Source organism: Amblyomma maculatum, chromosome 2 (genome assembly GCF_055883805.1).
Source record: "Amblyomma maculatum isolate TAMU_Amacu chromosome 2, ASM5588380v1, whole genome shotgun sequence".
In the NCBI taxonomy this organism is placed as follows: domain Eukaryota; kingdom Metazoa; phylum Arthropoda; class Arachnida; order Ixodida; family Ixodidae; genus Amblyomma; species Amblyomma maculatum.
This window is the reverse complement of record NC_139345.1, coordinates 30,324,658-30,345,992: the sequence shown is the minus strand read 5'-3', so window position 1 is coordinate 30,345,992 and position 21,335 is coordinate 30,324,658. Positions and strand designations below refer to the sequence as shown.

The 21,335-nt window shown below is 49.8% G+C and overlaps 1 protein-coding gene across 2 annotated transcripts in view; it reads right to left on the bottom strand.

Annotated features, from left to right (window-relative positions):
* Positions 1 to 21,335, bottom strand: part of LOC146198275 (uncharacterized) — a 131,011-nt gene that overhangs the window by 76,677 nt on the left and 32,999 nt on the right. For both annotated transcript variants that reach the window (XM_084593686.1, XM_084593687.1), the window contains exons 2-3: positions 20,709 to 20,923; positions 5,538 to 5,814 (exon numbers count right to left, since the gene is read on the bottom strand). In XM_084593686.1, the coding sequence (XP_084449812.1) occupies positions 5,538 to 5,814; positions 20,709 to 20,764 (333 nt within the window). In that variant the 5' untranslated portion in view covers positions 20,765 to 20,923. The remainder of the gene's footprint in view (positions 1 to 5,537; positions 5,815 to 20,708; positions 20,924 to 21,335) is intronic.

The window sequence follows — 21,335 nt, the reverse complement described above, 5'->3', positions numbered from 1 at the left end:
TGCTTTGTAAAAAAAAAAATAAAAATAAAAAATCTCCTGCTGCTAACAGCTCCTCAGAAGCAAAAACCAAAAGGGAAAAGCCTGGCACACTTTTATTCAGAGACGTCAGCTTCACCGCCTGCCAATTACTTAGTTGCCGTAACCAAGTGGCATCAAGGCTGCAAGACGCAATGCAAAGTGGTCCGGATGGAAAATCGTGGAGAAGAAATACATCACAGCTGCACAAGGCGTCAGGGCGGGTGTGCCACGAAAGGATGCATTTTCTCTTGCTCCGCGCATCTCATTTCCCGCGAATCCGTCGTGGCTGCTCACAGGATATCGCATTAGCATGAGTTAGCACCGCTGTCGCACTTAGCAGCACCGGAAAGAAGGCAGGCACGTTTCCTGCTCCACTTTGCAGACGCGCACATAGAGCTCTCCTCGTTCGCAGAAAAAAAGAAAGAGAAAAGGATAGGTGTAAATGTTTTGGATGTCACATGTTCCGCCGAAATAGAGCTATTTGCGTGTGTGTGCGTTGCCCGTTCACGAGTGCATTTGGGCGTGTGTGCATGACAGCACCGAACAACTTTCTATTATCCAGTCGACTATGCAAGCCGAGTATGCAAGAAGAGTTTTGCCTCTTCTGGCATAGCAGTGTTTCTCGGATCCCCCCTTCAGATCCCCTGCGCACTGGGTTATAGGCCACCGTGCTTTGAAAGAACAGCACCAAGAGCTTAGCATCGTGATTATTTCCAAAAGTGTCAGGCGTTATAAGCGCTTGATTTTTGGTGAAGCGCGGAGAATTCAAGCGCGGAGGCGAAATAGCTAGCTAGCTAGCCTTCCTCGGAAGCGCGCTCTAACCGTCAGGGGATACGCCGCGGTGGCCCAGTGGTTAAGGCGCTCGACCAATGTACCTGAGTTCCCGGGTTTGTACCCGACCGCGGCTGCCGCGCTTCGATGGAGGCGAAACGCAAATGCGTCCGTATGCTGTGCGATATGTAAACGCACGTTCCAGATGGTCGAAATTATTCCGGAGCCCTCCACTACGGTGCCTCTTTCTCTCTCTCCTTTCTGCCCTACCTTAATCCCTTCATTCAGAGCGCGGTTCAGGTGTACGCCGAGAAGTGTGACAGATACTGCACCTTACTTTTCCTATGTATAAACCATGCAATTTACATTTCTTTCGCTGGGAAGCTCGCATTTAATTCAGATTACGTTTTGTTTTTTAATGGCAAATTTTAATCGGACCACGCCTTCTGCTTGAGTTACTCGGCAAAGACTGCATCAAATAATGCTGCGCAGGCAAATAAAACAGCGCAAGACGTGCCCCGAGTGAGTCGGCAGCGTTGCCTCAGAGTGAGCAGTCGCCGATGGAGAGAGGAAAGGCGCCAAGAAGATGGCGCTCGCTCTGTCGCTGGATCACACACGGCCGCCACAAGGAACAGAGCCGCGCATACATACTGGGCACTGATGCATCGCAAATGAGCTTGGCTCACTCTCCGCTGCTTTCGAGCCAACGAAGCGTCGACCACAAGTGTTACATAGCGCATGCAGTGTAAGTGGGACGTGAAGCGAAAAACAGCGCTAAGTTGAAGTTCGCGCCATACGGAAATACGGTGCCAGTTCTTAGACGAGGTGGGAAGCCGTGAAGGCGCGACACATCACGAGAGAGGCCCAAGCAAAAGAAGGAACGGAGAACTGACCGTGTCGTGGTTACTACCCCGCTCGTGGCTGAAACATATACGATGTTTCAGCCCGGGACGCGTATTTGGGTTTGCTCGGTACGGTGGCTCCCACAAGAGAGGAAACGACAGAAGAGACGAAGAAAGCGGGCTGTTCCGACTAGCATCTACCGCCCCCAGAGGCAGCGCAAGCGGTGTCCGGGACGCTTTCAAAATTCTTAAAAATCGCGAGCTGGAAACAGAAAAATATTTGCAGCGAGAAACTCTGAAGCACGGTGGACACCGTTTTTGTACGCCCGTCCTGTCGTGTCTTCTGTTTTCGTGTCGTCCTTTCAAGGCGCCCGTGTGCTGTGCGATGTCAGTGCACGTTAAAGAACCCCAGGTGGTCGAAATTTCCGGAGTCCTCCACTACGGCGTCTCTCATAGCCTGAGTCGCTTTGGGACGTTAAACCCCACAAACCAACCAACCAACCTTTCTGCGCATAACATCTCATGGCATTAGAAGACTGAAGCCAACTAGCCATACTACAACTTTGGCTGAAGTTGTATTTTGAACTCGATATTTTCAGGAATTTTTGAAAGTCTCCCTGGAACGCCCGATATTTGCCTGTCGCATATAGCGCTAGTGAGGAATGTGTGTTGCTGCCACACCCTAATTAACACCACGGGTAAACATTACTGAATGCTCACTGCCGTCACGAGTGACGTCAATGTGTTCGGACCGATTCGCCATGCATGACGTCACTCCATTCTGACCAATCTACATATGTAGCAGCCGGGATGCGTTACGTCAACGCCATCGACTATAGGAGCTGCCGCTGTTAAAGATTTCAATAAAAAAGAGAGAGATAGAGAGAGAGAGAGAGAGAGAGAGAGAGAGAAACTAGGCCGCCGTACATTCAAGGAGTATACCAATCGAAACTTGGCGCCAAGAAGATGTCACGGCACGATTATCGAAAAAGTGAGACTGTCCGACCCCGGGCGCCTAAGAAGACAGGTGCGTCACTCTGGAGGCGCCACACAAAGCACGCACGTGGGACGCAACGAGACAAAATCAGAGGCAACTAAAACCATCGGCGCCAAGAGGATCAGCAACCGAGTCCACGCAAGACGGAGCGCCTCTAAAACAGTCCCTTATCGGAACAGTCTACAGTTGCTACATGTAGGCCACGGAATACCGATCGGTACTCCAGTTGGGAGGGAACAAGTGAAACAACCAAAGGAAAGCGGCCGAAGACGGCGACCCGAGAGTAATAAGGGGCAGCCGCCCAGGCACGCGGCCGCAGGCAACAACAAACGGCCGTGTTTTATCGACGCGTGTTCGACAGCAATGGTCCTCCACGAAATTGCTCGCAAGCCACACAGATCGAGTGGCCCCGCGGCGGTCTTCTGATTCGACGCATGCGTACAGACTGCCCCGACGAGGCTCTTGCATTTTTTGTCGCTTTTAAAAGCTTCGTTTCTGGACGCGGTCAGTTTCGCGCGCGTCCTTCCCCTTCTGTTCGCGTGGACGTGTGCCCTCCAAGCGGCGCCCCCGCTAAGCGCAACATTTGACCGAACGTTTAAAACATTGTGCCGATGCTCAGTTTGGCAACAGCTGTCCGCCCCTTTGTGCGCCACAACGCCGCACGCATAAGGGCGCCACGGGTAAAGTACCAGTGAATACATCGTGACGCCACGAGTGACGTCATTCCATTGAGACCAACCAGCGAGCCAGTCGCCGAGGAATTCAGACATGACGGCACGCGTGACGTCACTTCACTGTGACCGGTCAGCGTGGCACGCTTGCAAGACGTCATGACTATAACGTCACTTCATTCTGGTCAATCAGCGTGACGCGTTGTGCCTTGTGTGCTACGCCTATGACAAAGAAACCGAGTTAAACAAAAGCAACCTCAACAGCTGATGTTCCAAACGTTAGCTCTGTCTCGTACGAGTGCGTAAAGAAGCCTTCAGCAGTGGTGACGCCCATTCACATTTTCTGCCCCAACAGCGCTCGTTTCCGTCGCGCGTTTGGGATCTGTCAAGCATACGCGCTACCGCGCATCGGCCCGCTCCTATCGCTATGAGTGCGTCGCTCAAGAAATATAAAAAACGATTCGAAAAAAAAAAAAAAAGAAATATCGCGTGCGCCATGGTTTTTTTTATTGTGCGCTTTTATTGAGCATTCAGACTGCCGCACGCAGCTCTCGCTGCGCCAGATGACGAAGATAACCCTCCACTGCTTACGACGCCTTGAATAAGACCACTAAGCGCGCTGCAGAGATTCATTGTTCATGAATGAATGTAGGCGCGTGAACAATGCTGCTCTGACCATTTGAAGCAGACATACGTTAGATAAACCAAAATTCGCTTCGTAGCCCTCAGTATATGTTCCTGATCAGCATTAAAAAACGTGCCAAGAAAAAAGTTAGGAGGTCAACACTGAACAGAAAATATGAGGTTCAGAAAACACCAGGCGTCGAAGGCAACGAGGTGGAACTTTTGAAGTTCCTTTGATTAATTTTGTTCGGAACAGAGGGGCGAAACTTCCTACCGGGGCGCGAGAATCCAGGCAGCCTAAATCTTTGCATCGGTGAGGTGGTAAGTGCCACCTTGCTTGAACTAATTAAGGTCTTTAATTATTTTATATATTTTTTCCTCTACCTTCATTTCTTTTTATCTTGAATCCTATTGTGTTCAATTTTTCCCTCCTTCAAAGCTATTTTTCGTGTGCTTAGCTAATTAACTTTAGTTCTATGACGTATCATGCAATGCCTTCCATTCTGATTGAACGTCATCAGCACAATAGTCATTTACAGCTGTTTTTCCGCCATCCCTAAAACCCAAAGCTATTGGAAGGCTTACGATTCCTTCTTCGACATCTAGAGGTATAGTTTTGCGGTCTATCAGAACATGACTAGTGGCTTCTAACACTGCTCCGCATGCTATACACGAATATCTCCTCCCTGTTCATATTTGATTCCATATCACCCGGTTCCACCTGAGGCAACTGTTCGAGGCTATTTATTTATCATACGGCGTTTCCTTCCGGACTTCATTTTTGCCATATCTGCCTTCATGCGACAATTCTTTCGTTCCCATCTTCTGGTTCCAGATGGCCGTCTCGGTTTCGCACGACTCCTCTTTTGATGTTCCTGATAACTCCATTTTTCTTTTTTTTTTCTTCTTTTTTTGCCTGCGCGTAGTCTCTCGTAAGCTTTCTAGCCCGCTTTCCTCATCGCGTGTCCGCATTTTTACGGTACTAATGTCCGAGGACTTGGGTTGCCCACTTCTTCTCAACCATTTTTTGGCGCATTTCCCCAAAATATATTTTTATCTGTTCTTCCATTACCTCTAAGGACAACCAATATATCACCCCTGTACAGGTTCACCTGTTGCCTTTCCATGGGCCGCTAAGGCTACCGAGCTAGCGTTCACTGATTAATCTCTAGTCTCTGTGTCACATATCCCACTTTATACAGATTTTTTATTACTGTTCGATTTGGTGTTCAACTTATCTGCACGGCTTGTTTTATGTTGTAAAATGCCGTTAATCTTCCTGTGAATTATTGTTGATTTATACATTGGTCTTGATATGCCATACATATAGGAGGTCCCAATACTGTCACTGACTCTGGGGCCTCCTACTGTATGTATATACTGTAATGTATACTAACTCAGATATAATGAAATTGAATGGAATTGATCTAAAGCGCAGTACCGCGTTCGCAAAGTTAGTCCCGGAAACAATAAACCCTTTCGTGGTCCACGTATTCACATGCACTGTTTCCCCCCGTCAGTGCTCTACGCTTCATTCTTTTTTTTTCTCCTATGTTTTCTTTCTGCGCCTCTTCCGTACGTGCACTACTCGCTAGGAGTGTGGCGCCCACTGACCTGCTGCTGTGTGAGATTGATGGCGTCCAGCTCTCCCAACCACGCCCCGAGCAGCTTCTGGGGGTCAACATCCGCGTCCAGATCGAGCTCCTCGTGGTCCGAGTCGAGTTCGGCCTCGCTGGTTGAGCTGTACGCGCCGTCCTCCGAGCTGCTGCGCGTGCGGCTGCCGCAGGGCGGCGGTGCAGCGGGCCCGCCCTTGTTCAGGCGACCGGCGACGGCGGCACACTCGGACGATGAGGAAGACGACGATGACGCCGTGGACATCCAAGATCTCGTCCTGCAACGAATAGGTGGAGGGGTGGATGTTGTCTCTGTGTCTCTGCTTTGAAACGGAGGCCACATGGCTCGGTAATACTTTGTCCTGTAAAAATATATAGATGTCTGTAACAAACGTTCCAAATGAAAAAAAAAACTTGCATCCAATAATTTATCCTTCTTTAATACAAATTCCACGGAGTTTTACGCAATACGCACTTTGAATCCTGAGCTCAGACTTTAGGTTGCTGCCCTTGTTTTAAGCCGGCAATTCACTAGTCATTTCTCATTTTTCCGAAGCTGTATGGGGATACTCATATTTCTGCACTGTGTCTTGATAGATACTGTAGCATTCCAATAAAATATATTCTACAAATTTGCAGCGAGCACAGGGAGCGTAAACCGGTGCTGCAGGAAATACCCGGTGGCGAACAACTACGACATGCTAACCGGTGCAATATGGGGCTGACCGCGACCAATAGTCTCTTGATATGGCTAGGTTACTGCGCGGAACTTTCAAATAGTGACAGCGTATATTAAATGGAAACTCCGCGCCTGCTCTTTCAGGTTACGAAAGGTACGCGTCGTTTTCACCAGGCTGCTGCGAAAATGTTAATACGCAACAGAAAAGCGCATTTCACGTATACCGCAAATCTTCTAGATTAGACACCAAAGGCGCTGCGCTGCGCACACACGTTGCCAGTTTTATTACTTTTTTCGCCATACGCTATAGTACTGTAGAATATATATAGTTTAATATAGCATGGAATAACCTAGTATATAGTATAGTATAATGTAGTATAGTATATATTACAGTATAGCATAACATATCAGAGTAGGGGAATTCAGGATCTTGGTTCAGAAAAGATGTCTCACCTTAACAGAGAGAGATGACCTTAGTATTCGTGAGATCAATAACAGCCACACAAATACATTCCTTGAGTGGACAATAAAATTAGGAAGCATATATAACTAGACAGCGTACTAGCAAGCTCTCTCAGGAGACGAGAAACCTGATTAAGAAACGACTAAGTATGAAAGCTTTTATCACCATAAAAACTAATGGCGGAACTGTGAAGTCTAATCAACTAAAGTAAGCTAAATTACCAAACGAAATATGATAGGAATAGAGGATAAAGCAGGCCCTGAAGATGGGCAGCAGCCTAAAAGATGTCAAGAGGCAATTAGTCTTTGGAAAAAAGCAGGTCTAAGCCATTAAAGGCAAGGAAAGCCGACATCACTGCGAATAGGGATAACATAGTTAAAGTGGCCGAATAATTCTGCGCAGATCTGTGATAACCTAAATAATCAGGGTGCTGAGAACCAAGCCTGTGGAACATCCGGATGCCATGTTCGTAACGAATGAGGAAGTAAAGAAAACCTTACATGGAATCTAAAGCTGAGAAGCGGCTGCTAAGGGTAAAGTAACTGCAGATTTGTTGAAAGAAGGAGAGGACATTGCGCAATAAAGATTTGCCATCCATGCATGTACACCCTGCCTCGTGACTGGGGCATACCGGAATCTGGGACGAACGGTAAAGACATATTGATCCATAAGAAAGAGATAGGGCGTTACGGACTGAGAAAATTGATTACCGGTTAGCATATCTTCCACTGTTTGCGAGGTATATACGGAGACAATTGGAAATCAGATTTGTTAAATTTTTAAATTTGAGCCAACCGAAGGACCAGACTGGCTTCGGAAACGCTACTCGGCAATCGGCCACATTCGCGCTATCCATGCGATTGCGAAAAGATGAAGTTATGACCAGCCCTACATATACTAGAAGTTACAGATTGCTAGAAATCGTTTGACTCAGTCGACAGCTCAGCATTCATGCAGGCACTGCGTAACTAGGGTGGGAAAGATCTGCTTACGTGAGGGTTATACCTATACAGCGTTTGACAGCGACCTAATCCCTTCATATTAAAAGCTATAGAATACCGATAAAAAAAGGTAGCCTTAAAATTTATTTCAGTTCAGTCGTTCAGTCGTGTCCGACTCTTCGTGACCCTATGAACCATGTCACGCCACGCTTTCCGGTCTCTCACTATCTTCCTAACATCACATAACTTCATCTGCAGTGCCTCGAGGATGCCATAACCATCGCGTTCGCTGCCTACCCCTTCTCCGGCGACCCTCAACCTTTCCCAACATCAAATCTTTCTCCAGCGACTCCTCTCTTCTCATCAAATGACCAAAGTAGCTGAGCTTTAACTTTAGAATTTGACCCTCCAATGAGCAGTCAGGGTTTATGGTCGACAATATCGACTGATTTGATCTTCTGGCAGTCCAAGGAACTCTCAAGAGTCTTCGCCAACACCACAATTCAAACGCGTCAATTCTTCGGCGGTCAGCCTTTTTCACAGTCCAACTCTCGCATCCATACATCACAACTGGAAAGACCATAGCACGAGTTATACGGATCTTGGTTGGCAGACTAATGTCTCTGCTCTTTACTAGGCGGTCAAGGCTAACCATTGCTCTCTTTCCCAGAAGCAGGCGTCTCCTAATTTCATGGCTGCAGTCTCCTTCCGATGTAATCTTGGAGCCCAAGAAGAGAAAATCTGTCACAGCTTCCACTTCTTGTCCATTGATGCTCCAGGACTTAATAGGGCAAGACGCCATGATCTTTGTCTTTTTAATGTTCAGTTTAAGCCCAAACTTGCATCAATGCGCATCAGAAGTCTCTTGAGTTCCACTTCACTTTCTGCCATTAAAGTGGTATCATCCGCATATCTAAGGTTGTTGATACGTTTTCCAGCAATCTTCACTCCAGCTGAATTTATTTAGGACACCAATTAAGCACCAGCAGTCCTCAGTTCGTCATATGAAGTCTGCTTTGCTGACAGGAAAGGAGACACGATCTCTCAGGCACTACTCAATCTCTGTTTTAATCAGGTATTCCAAAAACTTGATTGGGAAGAATAGTTAATGAAGAATGCCGTAGTATATAATTTAAGGTTCAATGATGACACAGGTAGAGCAGAAAGGCGGCGTATAACTTGTGGCAACGGCGAGTAATCGCACATATGGGTCACTCTGAGGGCTTTCTTTTGTTTTGTAAGAGGGCCCTCCGTACATGGAGGGGGCTCTCAAATGCCATGTAGGGGGCAACGCCCCCACCCTCTGTAATATTGGCAGTAAATGTTTCTATCACCACCACCACCACAGAAGCGAAATAACTCTGATGATGAATAGCATTTACCGCTATTCGTCATGAGGAAAGTATAAACTCGTTTGTGGAGTGAAAAGTTGATGCTGGGAAAAATCGTTGATCCTATGGACATGCCACTGTAATGAGCAGGCAAGGTAGCTAAGAATAGGTTTGCTTTGGTTTATGGGTTTTGACGTCCCTAAGCGACTCAAGCGATGAGAGACGCCTCAGTGGAGGGCGCAGGAAATTTCGACCGCCTGGGGTTCGTTGACGTGCACTGACATCGCTCAGCATATGGGTGCCTTGCTTTTCGCCTCCACCGAAAAGGGGCCGCCGCGACCGGCATTCGATCCCGCATATCCTTGGGTAGAGCAGTCGAACTGACTGGATTTCAAGAAAAGAAGGCAAGCGTAGAAGGCGGCAGAAAGTCAAGGTGGGGGATAATATTAGAAAGCTTGCCAGAACAAGGAGGCTACAGCTTGCATAGGACAAGGTTAATGAGTACGGGCGACACCCCTGTCGTGCAGTGAACGTATAGTTCGGATAAAGATGATGCACCTCCGCTATATGCTAATGTATGTCCACACTTACGTGTGAAACACAGTCATATGGAATGATATAATGTCGGTGGCAGTGAAACTGAAAGAACGACTACACGGAGACCAACAAGGCGTACGTACGCCACGCTCCGAACGCCACCACGCATCCGGAATAAAAGAGAGAGAGAAAAATACTGCATTTTCATGTGCCACCCCGTGAATGCGAACACGCACGTCAGGCCTGATTCTTTGCAATTACAACGAAATGTTTTATTGCATGGGCACATACGGTACAAAAAGAAAACGATTCCTAATAAATTTCAAAATTTTATTCAATGAAAAAGTAGAGCGCTTTTGTCACATTGGCACAGAATAGGACAAGTGGGACGTATATGACCTATTTTGCCTTTTGCTGTCTCACTAACGGCGCCTTGAAACAGTCCAAAAGTCGCAAAATACTGAACTAAACGGCTTGTACAAAATCGATGTCGCCTTTCTTTCCGTGCCGTGGATTTCAACAGCACATGCGCCTTTTTTCAAATCTTACACGGTTCTGGTCTTCACCGACAAACCAGACCTCACCCCGCACGAACTATGCAATTGGCCCTTATTTCACCCTCCTTGCTTATTTCGAAGGACTTGTTCTGCATGGTGGCTCTGAATGTCCAGTATATTGATGAGCTAGCACCCATGAACAAACTACATAAGAAGTTTGAAAATTACCACTCAAAATTCAGTCGTTAGCATGAGCGAAACATGCTATTTTCAGCACAGTGTACGGAGAGATCTTAATTTCACTATTTGTTTCGAATCTTCCGAACAAGTACTAGCTCGCTGAGATCTAGACCTGTTCCTTTCAAAGCAGAATAAAGGGAATCACTTATTGGGCATCTCGACTCTTTTATTTATTTATTTTTTCAGATCGCATATGAGCAAAAAAAAAAAAAAGTATTGCAACGACGTGGCAAAGAGGCGTGTATTTTCAATGTCTCCACTCGTTGCCTCATCTAGTGGACATGGGGTTTTTAAAAAAGTATCGAAACCTTAAGATATGTGGGACAGCACAACTAAAGTAGGACTAATGTGTCCCACTCCATCTCACGAGCCATTTTCGATGAAGAACAAAGTGAAATTATGCATGAGCCATTATTCTACATAGGTTGAAACGGAGTCGCTGATCAAATGCCCCAGCCTCTTGCGTAGTGCCAGCACCACAATTCAACCGCATGTGCTTTCAAGCGTTAATTTACTGCGCACGTATTCAAGCCCTGCTACTGGCGACATGCGTATCTATGCATTCTCACTACGAATAGGGCGCAGAGTTCGCCAAGCAAAGGATAAAACTCGGCCCGACCTAACCCCAAGTGACCGGGAAACGCGAGCTCGCCCAACTCCCAAGTCCCGGAGACGCATATGGGTGCGGGTGTGGACGGGTGGTTCTTTCGCCCACTTGTGTGCCTCCGCATTTTTTATTCCCGTTTCATTTTGCCTCCGCTGCCGAACGACGGTATACATTTTGGCCACGCCCTTAGAGCAAGGCACTACAAGAGAACTGTGATGCTGCGGAGCGTGTTCCGCGTCTCCCTGAAGACAGCTCGGCCGGGATCGCGCCCCCGGCTTGCGGTGCTTCGCGGGTGTGAAGCGAACGCCGCTGAAAGCCTGGAGAGCCTTGCTCTACCGTAAAGTCTGCAGCTCGACTTCGTTGTGCACCCGTTATATGTCACTTCTTCGGTCTCTGGCTCATAGTTAATTACGCCCGTCCAAGGATGCGGAATCGAAATTTTGCTGCGAACATAGCTGGAACACGCTTTGAAAACGAAGAACAGAAGATAGTTACATACAGCTGGAAAGCGTTGCGCATTTCTTCGTGCAGAATAATTGGCATAGGCGGACAACATTCCGTGGCTCTGAGGGCAAAATTCTGGCGCGCAGTCTTCTGACCGACGAGCTGTCCTGACACTTGCGATGCGTACACAGAGCGGCGAGAAGCCCAACTTTTCGGACTGCGACGTGGATGGGAAATGGGCACGCTCACGATCGCTCCGGATGTGGCATCCCCAACAGTCCAGTGAGCGACGCATGGCGACATGCGGGGAGCGCTTCTTACAAAAGTAGCCATAATTGCAGAGCTTTAGCAAACAGCGTAAAAAATATACTTAATCGAAACGCGTAAATCGCTTTGGAAAAATGGGATGCACGAAGTAACACCGTGACGCCATTTACAGTGCGTCAGCCTGAGTGGGGTTGCACAACATGAAACAGTCGCGCGTTTGTCGTCACATAAAATGCTGCTTCGTTTTATACCGCACGATGCTAATGTCGCCGGCGGATTTGAGCAGAGAACAGGAACGACTGCAGCACCAAAGTGTGTATATTCTAGTCAGGCGGCTCCGAGAGCTCGTCGCGGAACGATGTAGAGTCTTGAACAACTTGGACAAGAGCTCCGCACGCGCGAGGAAATGAATGCAACCGGCGAAGTTTTACGCGACGTGTCGACCGTGTTATCACTTTTTAGGAGGTCCGGTTTTGTGTGTGCCAGCGCAGGCGAACTTTTGATCGACCTGCTGCTCCATCGGAACTTGCATGGCAGTTGGGGCCTCGCTAAACATTGCCAAGGTAGAGCGTGTGTTCACGAGCTCGAAGCCGCATTGAAAAGCTCGCACGTACGCCTGTTAACCCGACGGCCTCTTAACCTCCGCTGTTGCTGGAGGAAAAGGACAGGCGGGCGCGCACGCGCAACGCGCGCGAGTGCAGGCAACGGCGAACTCCCGCCGATCAAGAAGACGCGGAGAGGACTCCGAGAGGGCAGCCGTCGGCGGCTGTCACTCCGTTTGCTCGAAACACCAAGTGGGTGGAGAGCGTAGCGTCAAAGCGAGTACACAACTCCGCCACGTCGTACGCGCGCCTCTTCCAGCATCACGCAAGGGCTACAGCACACACTCCGACGCTACTCGGTCAGGCTGGCTCCGCTGTCCGCCATCGGTGCGGCCGGGTCACTGGACTCGAGTGTTGCGGAAGCCGCGTAGAAGGCCGTCGACCGAGAACCGAGCAGGGAACTCCCGCGGACAACTTCACCAACTTCACGCACAGGCTGAAACCAAGCCATGGTTTATATGTATGCTTGACACGTACATATTGTATACTTGGCTTGTGCCGTGTGTGTGTGTGTGTGTGTGTGTGTGTGTGTGTGTGTGTGTGTGTGTGTGTGTGTGTGTGTGTGTGTGTGTGTGTGTGTGTGTGTGTGTGTGTGTGTGTGTGTGTGTGTGTGTGTGTGTGTGTGTGTGTGTGTGTGTGTGTGTGTGTGTGTGTGTGTGTGTGTGTGTGTGTGTGTGTGTGTGTGTGTGTGTGTGCGTGCGTGCGTGCGTGCGTGCGAGCGAGCGTGCGTGCGTGCGTGCGTGCAGCGTGGTGTTGTCTCGTTTCGTAGTGTTCTCTAGTGGGGGGGGGGGGGGGGATTAAGTACTGGCAAAGTCGCGAAATGCTACCGCATATGCACTCGTAACAGATTTAAGAACGCTAGCACTCGTGTTGCGACTACTTGTGCGCCTGTAAGCAACGGTTAAATCTCGAAACGCGTCTTGGATCCCGCATTGTTGGCAAACGCAGGTCAGCACACTGCCCCGCCGGGGTGGTACAGTGGTAAGACGTCCGACTACTGTCCGGGGGTTCGAACCCGACCTCGGCGGCTGCGTTTCGATGGAGGCGAAACGAAGAGGTGTCCGTGTGCTGTGCGATGCCAGCGCACGTTGAAGATCCCCATGTGGTCGAAATTACTCCGTAGCCTTCCACTACGGCTCCTCTTTCTCTCTTTCAACTTTAACGTCCACCTTCCTCCCTTCCCTTACGGCGCGGTTCAGGTGTCCACAGATAGAAGTGTGACAGACACTGCGCCTTTCCCTCCCTGTGAACCAATTATATTATTATTAGGTCAGCACATCAAAATGAGGCCATTAAAATACAATTTCGCTAACAATATCTGCCTCGTTAAACGTGTTTCGTGTCTTGTCAAATGTTGCATCCAAATAAAAGTCCCGATTTTCTGCAACCTCGTAGCTGTTTTTCAAGAACTATACTGAGCACACTCTGCGACAGACTTAATTGCCATAGGTTCCCGCTCACAACCTCGAAAATGCGTCAACCGACCTGTCACTGCTCTTCTCAACAGAGGTGAATCACATGGATGTAGCGCGACTCATGATCATGATCCCTCATCACCTAACTGATCGCAACCGAGGCCAGCGCGTGCCAGCGCCTTGCTCTTTCCGCCCAGCGTCTTGGATCGCGCCGAAAGACATCTCCTTCGTGTGGGTTTCGGCTGTTTAGGCGTGAGGACTGCTTTCCCGCTTGCGCGGAGAGATCGACTCTATTTAGACAGTTTCTGGTGAAACCGAGACGCTCGAGCATGTGAGTGACCGGAATTAAACAGCGCGAGCGCGGAGCACGAGAAAACCGAAAACTCGGTCTTCTATCACTCACTTACTATAAATTAGAAAAGGTCACATGGAGACAACTCCAGGCTCGCACGTTCCTCTCACCAGCACTACTTGCTCTATTCCACCCAACTGAATATCAACCCGAATGCTCCCTCTGCAGGGCCCCGAGGGCTACCTTCGAGCACATCATGTTTATTTGTAGAGAATTTCAACCTCCGGCCCAATGGGGTCTAACGGACCACGAGAGATGGGAGATCGCGGTCTCCAGCTCGGACCCGGCTAGCCAAAAAAGGCAGGTCGCCGCCAGGCAAGGTCGGGAAAGGTCGCCGCCAGGCACCACCTGCCGGCCACCTGCCGAGATCAAGAGTCGGCCCAGACCTATAGTGCATCACCTTGTCGACTCATAAATAAAGTTTGTACCACCACCATGCGGACCTCCTATTCCCGTCTGACCCACCTGATAAAAAGCCGAGCGCGGTCAGGCAACTGCTCCTCCTCATAGATGGTCCCAACGCGAGAATTTAATTTAGTCTAGAGCGCTCCTCATACCAGATCACCAAGCAAGCTGCTCACTTGATTGCGGTATAAAATATGCTAGTGGTTTCCTCACAAAACCGACTGGCAATGCACGTTAGAAGGCGAAGAATTGCCTCTTCTGAGCGGACTTGCGCGCGCGCTCCCGCCAGCGAAAGGGAAATCGCTGCACGAATAATTTGAACAATTTTCTTTTCAAACCTGTTTCGCGTGATTTATTCGACTTAATTCGTTAGAAACGCATCCGCCATTGCTATACGCCTGCGCAGCAATGTACATAGCACGCTGTGTCCTCAGATGCGCCAGGTGAGGGAATGCAACAGAGAAGTCGTCGGCCGTTAGGAGTATAGTCACTAGACATGACACAGATAACCGCTCAAGTCATCACCTAATTCCCACTTTCTGTTCCTCAATCCACCCAGCATTGCAAAATCATAGTACACCAGACCAACCGGGCCACATTCCGCTAATTGTTATTTCGCACACTTCTCCCATTTGCTGCTTTGAATAGGTTTTGCGTCCCTCCGTACGACTCAAGGCGCCGCTATCAAAACCGAGAGCACATCGACTCCCGCCCTCTGACCTGATTATCCTCTCATCCATCATTGGAAACGCCGCAGACGGAGTCCCTAAGCATATCAGTCAGGAACCTCGACCCCAAACCCTTCTCGACTCCATACACACAAAAATCGCACAATACTGTGCGCCAATGTACATTTATAATTGGAACCGAGTGAGCGATCAGATTAATGGTATATACGACCAAAAACTAACCCGCTTTCTCGTCTGATCTCTACTATGACCTAACCTTACATTCTGCCACCCCCAGCATTCCTAAATTCCTCCTTCTCCAAGGCCTCTGATCTGCCAACCGAAACCAAGCAAACACTAGCTGAACTCCAGTTCTTCCTTCTCTCCAAATACCTGGCATATATATATCTGCCCCCCCCCCCCCCCCCCCCCTGAACTAGATTGTCCTCCCACCCTGTGTACGCTGCACCCTCTCTCTGTGATAAAAAAGAAAAGAAAACCAGCTAAAGAAGACCTCCTGTATCCCATAAACCAACACTGGTCGAAAGGCACACTTCCAATGGAGCGGAAGACCTTCGCAATTGTTCTCAGCCTACAAACCCTCTACCTGTACCGTTCTCGTTCAGACACCTCATGCCCGAATGGCTTTGGTCCAAATTGCCTTTCTACTCCTGCGAACTTTAAACACCGTTCTGCAGCCCCCTCACGGTTCAGCTCCCATTTTCTTCACCTTTCCCCGTGCTCCCTCCTGGCTGTCGTCGGACCAGTCAGCTGGCGTTGATCCGACAGAACACAGATTCCTTCAGCCGCTCAGCGGTTAATAGAAAGAATAATTTCTTGTCTTTCTCACTCTCTCTCTCTCTTCAACAAGGCGCTCTCGTCGGGCTGGTTCGTGAATTGAGGCCCGCGTTTCGTTGTGGATGACAAAACAAAGAAAAACAAGGAAAGGTGCGACAACGAGAGTGCACCTCCCAAGGCCGAAAGTGCGGTCCCCGCTCGTCGTTTCGCCTTTCCAGGAAGAGAGGCGCACCGGAAAGCCAGGGCCATTACCGGCCGCCGCGGAAGAAGGCCCGCTCGTCGCAGGGCGTGGCCGGCGGCGGCGTTGCCGTGAAGCCCGCCGCGACGGATCGATGCGGCGCCCGGGGCCACGCAGGCTGGTCTCGCGTGCAGTGGCGGGACTCGGGGCCGAGCGAATCCCCTTTCCCCTCTTGCAGAGACCGACAGATGTAGGTCGAAGCTCAGGTCTATGCTGTTGCTGTCACCGGTGTTTTGAAAGAGGATGTTGCTCTCTTTCACTCGCCGCGAGCTGTTGATGTTGTACAAGATGTCGTTGTTTTCCCCTCCTCATCCATCATACAAGGTGCGCCAAAACAATGCAGCCCTCGGACAACTTAAAGCCTTCGCTGGGGAAATCCACAACGGACCTAGACGCATTCGGTTTAAGACTGCGCACCTGCAATGAGCCACGCGAAGTGAAAAAAACACGCACACCCTAATCGGGCCGTGCGTTCCCCAGTTATTTTCTCCAGTCGTGGGCACAGTATGCTGCTGGGAACGTTGCCTCCCGTCATTTTGATTCATGTCGCCAGGCCGAACATCCCGATGATCCTCGCCCCAAAGGTTCCTACCGCACAGATTGGGCGGCTTCGAGGAAAGCTGCCCAGGATGCACTGCGGTCCGCATTTACGATGGAGGTTAGAAACGAATAACACCATCGGCGCCAAAATATGTTTCAAAGCGCACCTAATGCCTACATGAGTTCAGCATAATCAGCTGGTCACTGGACCTTCTCAGGACTTATTCGTGGTTTTACAGAGCAATTGCCGCCGCTGAAAGGCCTACGTATAAAATCGTGCGAATGCTGGAAATTTTCGAATAACGAATACCTCCTATTCGATTCGATACACGAATTAAGCAATGCATGCAAATTATTCCCAACTACTCGAAATCTTTTCAGACCTAAGAACAGTTCTCTGATTTGCTACGATGGATACAGTCGTTTTTTAGGACAACTCTTCAGGAAAGAGTGCCCGCTGCAACGCTGCACAGCGTGCCACCGCGACCTGTATAGGCGGGCAGCAACATTTAGTGCTTCGACGCGGTCAATTCATAGGGGCCAGACTGGCCGTCGTTTGCTCCGATATTTTGTAGCCACCTTCAGAACTCAGCAGCAATATGACCGCGGGTTGAACCCTAGCTCCGTCTCACTAAACAAGCCAGCTCGTACGGGATTTCAACAGCAGCCAAATGAAATTATCCTGTGCGTGTCACATTTCTGATTCACGTATATAGCGTCCACCCAGCTACAGACATAATTTATTTCGTCATTGCTACACCGCTGCCAGCACTCCACTGTTTTCGTTCGCACGACGCGCCAGTCGAATCGAATATCCCCACAAGTATATTCTATCCGTGCTCTTCCAAGGAGCACGCGCCGTTGACGTATACCTTCGCGCCGTTGACGTATACGGACAAGCTAAATGTACACACCTCGCAATCACAAGACAAAGCGGGCAGCCCTGTGCTAGACGCATCGCAGAGGTGTCAGCACTCGCGGTAGAACGGGAGCTCTGCATCTGGAGACTCAGCACAAACTGTCGTCGGCCGAGAAAGCGCGAAGACCCGGACGCCCTTATCGCCCGTGGACACACTCGAGAGGCCGCAACTCGAATCCTCCGATCACGTCGCAGCCTTTCTCCGCGCGGACGGCAAGCAGGAAGCCGAGGCGAGCAACACAGCACGATACGATAAGGCTCGGCGCGAAAACGAGACCGGTCCGAGAGAAAGCCCGCATTAGGTTCCTTGTGCGGCGGACGTGTCAAACAACTTGGCTGCTGCACGCATCCGGAAGATCTTAGATAATGGGCATTCGTATACGCGTTCCGAAGTTACCAAAGAGCTTGAGAAGTTGCTTCGGAGCGCTCTCTCTAATGCCCGACGATATACGTCGAGCGCGCTAGCAACGAGAAAATGGCTTATCTGGCTGACTTCCGACAAGCGGCGTGCATCAGGCGTTTACGGCGCGCAGTTTCTACACAGCCGAACCATCTCCTCAAACCGTACGCACAACAACCCCTTCCAACAAAGCACGCACAGGCTGGGACGTCTTCACCGCGTTATAGGTCTGAAGCGATATTTCGCTGAACGCAACGAATTCGCCATCACCTATGCGCGCGTGGAGGCATTCCTATAGAAACCATTTGTAGCACGGTTCGCCACTATAGACTATACAGTGCCCGCACAGAAGGAGCCGATTGAAATAAATAAAGAAGCAATGAGTCGAGAAAGAAAACTGGCGACAAATCTGCATTAGCGGCATTGGTTGTACATTTCGTTTATACATTGATCGCCTTCACCACTGCGTGTCTCAACGCATTGTGGGATTGTGGGAGGTGGCCGAGTTGTGAGTGGTGGCTCGTTGGTGGGACTTTTTACCGGTGGGTATACTTTCAGACCAGGAGGGGCTACCGAACGCTATAGGGGAACGCGCGCACACATATGCGCACCACGACGCCCTATTCGTTAAAAGAAAGGAAAATTGACAGGTAATTATAGAGTGTGATGCAGCGTCCGAGCGGTTTAATTTCGATTTTCGCATATTCAAATTCGCCTTTTAACACAGTCTCCTAGATTCTGCTTCTACGTCGGATTTCTTGAATTTAGTGTGATTTTCTTGCCGTCGCGCTGTGCCGTTGTTTTTCCTGTACATATATAGTAGTCTCTTCCGTTTTGCAGCCTTCGCTTCAGCCGCTAAAAATGCCGCACTTTGGTAGCGCCTTTTCCGTTGCGCCTCAACACAAGCGGCGCGCGCGGCTGCGTTTGTCTCCGCTTGCTTGAAGGCCGGGGGCAGTCTCTCGTGTGGTTTCGCGGTATGCAAAGGTCCCCCGATCGCCGCGGCTTCGAGATGCGCGCACCGAGGGTCCAGCCAGCCATGAGCACACGCACATTGGGACATCCCTGCGGCGCACTCAACCTCCGTTCAGTCAACCAATACTCAGGCGTCCCTTTCGCCAAAACTGTCAAAACCAGGACGAAAACGGTCACGGCGTCGCCGGGTCGCAAATGGCAACAACTGCTGCGAAAGAAAGCTGCCTTCTCCCTTTGACACGAGCGAGTCGGCGGGGGCGGCGGCAAAGGGGCACCAGTGTTGGGTGCGCGCAAGAGACGATGACCTTGCGTCCTTCCCTATCGCGCCTCCTGCAGTTTCCATGCGGCTCGCCGTGCGAACGCTCGCCGCGGCTTCTGGATCCGCCGCGTGAGCTCCGAGAAGCGTCTTCGGCGCGAAGGCTAGCTTCACGGCGATGCCGGTGCACGGCCAGTTGAGCGGCGGCGGCGGCGGTGCGCGCTCAGCCGCTCGAGTTCGGCCGAATTCCAGAATAACGAGAAGAACATTCCCGCGGAACAGCACTGCATGTTCATGTTTTAATGTCAGCTCCCGTGGGCCACTGGAAGATCGTGAATTTCAGTTGTCATTGGGAGGCGTGCTCACAAACCAAAAGATTATACAAAGTGCACTGAAACGTTGCAGCGAAAGGAAAACAAGTGTGCCACAGCTCACAAGTACGTGGCACGAAAATAAGTGCCCGCGGCTCTGCTGATGACTGCCCGTGCTCAGTTCGAGAGCTTCGTGTGTGCCGCGTGACCTCGCCTGTTTGATATGATCTCGTGAAAAGACTACTCATCATATATTTTCTCAGGCTAGCGTTTTGTGTTTTGCTTCTTTGTGCAACTCATCTCTGTGTGTGGCAGTGGGGTTCGGGAGGTTTTTAACTTGTGTTCTAGTCACTACATATACTGGCTGCTGAAGATTACAAAAACTTCAGGTCCTCTTTTTTAAAGTTGTGATTATATCTGTACCGACTTTGTTTTTGCCTGAGAACATAGCTACCAGTAATAATATGACCCGTTCTGCTTTTCCGATAACTTTTGGTGAGAAAAAGCACGGGCAAATCACGAGGGGTAAACACACGACTTGCTGGTTCCCACTGTCGCGAATATGTTCATAAAAATTCCTTCAATGTTGATTCCGCAAACGCGAGAAGAGAGGAAGGCTGGGGAGGAGGAGTTGCACCCCGATCCAACACCCGATGTGCAGGGTTCCCAGGTATGTCGAAATTATTCCGGAGACATATCCATCGTGTCGCCTCTTTCTCTCCTCCTTATTTCGTTCACTCGATCCCTTTTTCATCCGTTTACTAAAGGGGTGACTCAAGTGGACAGTGAGAAGTAAGACAGCCACTGAGCTTTCTCCTTCTCACCCTCCAAAGGTTTTTTTTTTTTTCTTTTTTTTTTCTCGGAACAATATATTCTACGGCTGGAATGAGCGAAAGGAAACAGACTCAAAAGAAAGGAACGACCTTTCCGCTAATTTTACTCGATAAAGCGTATACAGCTCGTTCTGCCGAAATGCCTCCGCCGTCGTGGACGGTGGCCGAAAATACAAGGGTGGACACTAAAATTAAGCCTCTAAGTGCATCAAGGAACAGCGTTAATGGCTCCCGTTTGCCAGCTCTTCTTGCAGTTCCTCGTTCGCCATACTGCATTTTTCTTCAAAATAGGGTGGACACTTCGGCCGCGCTATCGCGCCTATTCTTAAAGCGAAACTTTATAGTCCTCATTTTCTTCTGTTTAGCTTTCGCTGCCTGGATGCGGAATCAAACGCTCAGCTGCTTGTCAATGCTTATAGTTCCCCTGAGCAATGATGCGCCCTAAACAAGCACTTACTTGAGGCAGGCCGCCGACGGCTGCTGCTGCTGCTGCTGCTGCTGCGACCGGGGCATGTTACTGCTGCTGCCACCGCCGGGGCGGAGCCCTAGCCGCTGCTGGTCGCCAGCGGCGTCCACAACAGTGTAGGCGAGCGTCGCGCGACCCAAAGCGACTCTTCCACCGGCGCCGCGGCGGGGGCGGGGTACCGCGACCAAGTTCGTACTCGAGACAGCCTGCAAGAGATCATCGATAGCAGTGAGCACCGCATCGAAAACCCCAAACAACAGGCCAGACCCAGAAGCGCCATGTGAAAATCCGCCGCGGATTACTGCACATCATCTTACAAACCCTTCTAAATCTGATTAGGCGAAGCGAAAGCGTAGTCTTGCTTTGGTTACGCTAATAATAATAATAATAATAATAACAAAAATAACTTTTATTTTCTTTTGTACAAAAGGAACAGCCACTAAACATGGGCAGACATGGTTTTGCAGCGAGTGAATAGACGATACAGCCCAGGAGGCCGGCAACTACAAGAGGGAACACGTGATCCTATATTTGCCGTCGAAGGCCAAGTGGTGGCATACACCCTACGTGGTACCATGGTTAAGCTATATAGCCACACTGTGATCTCTGGCTCGTTGA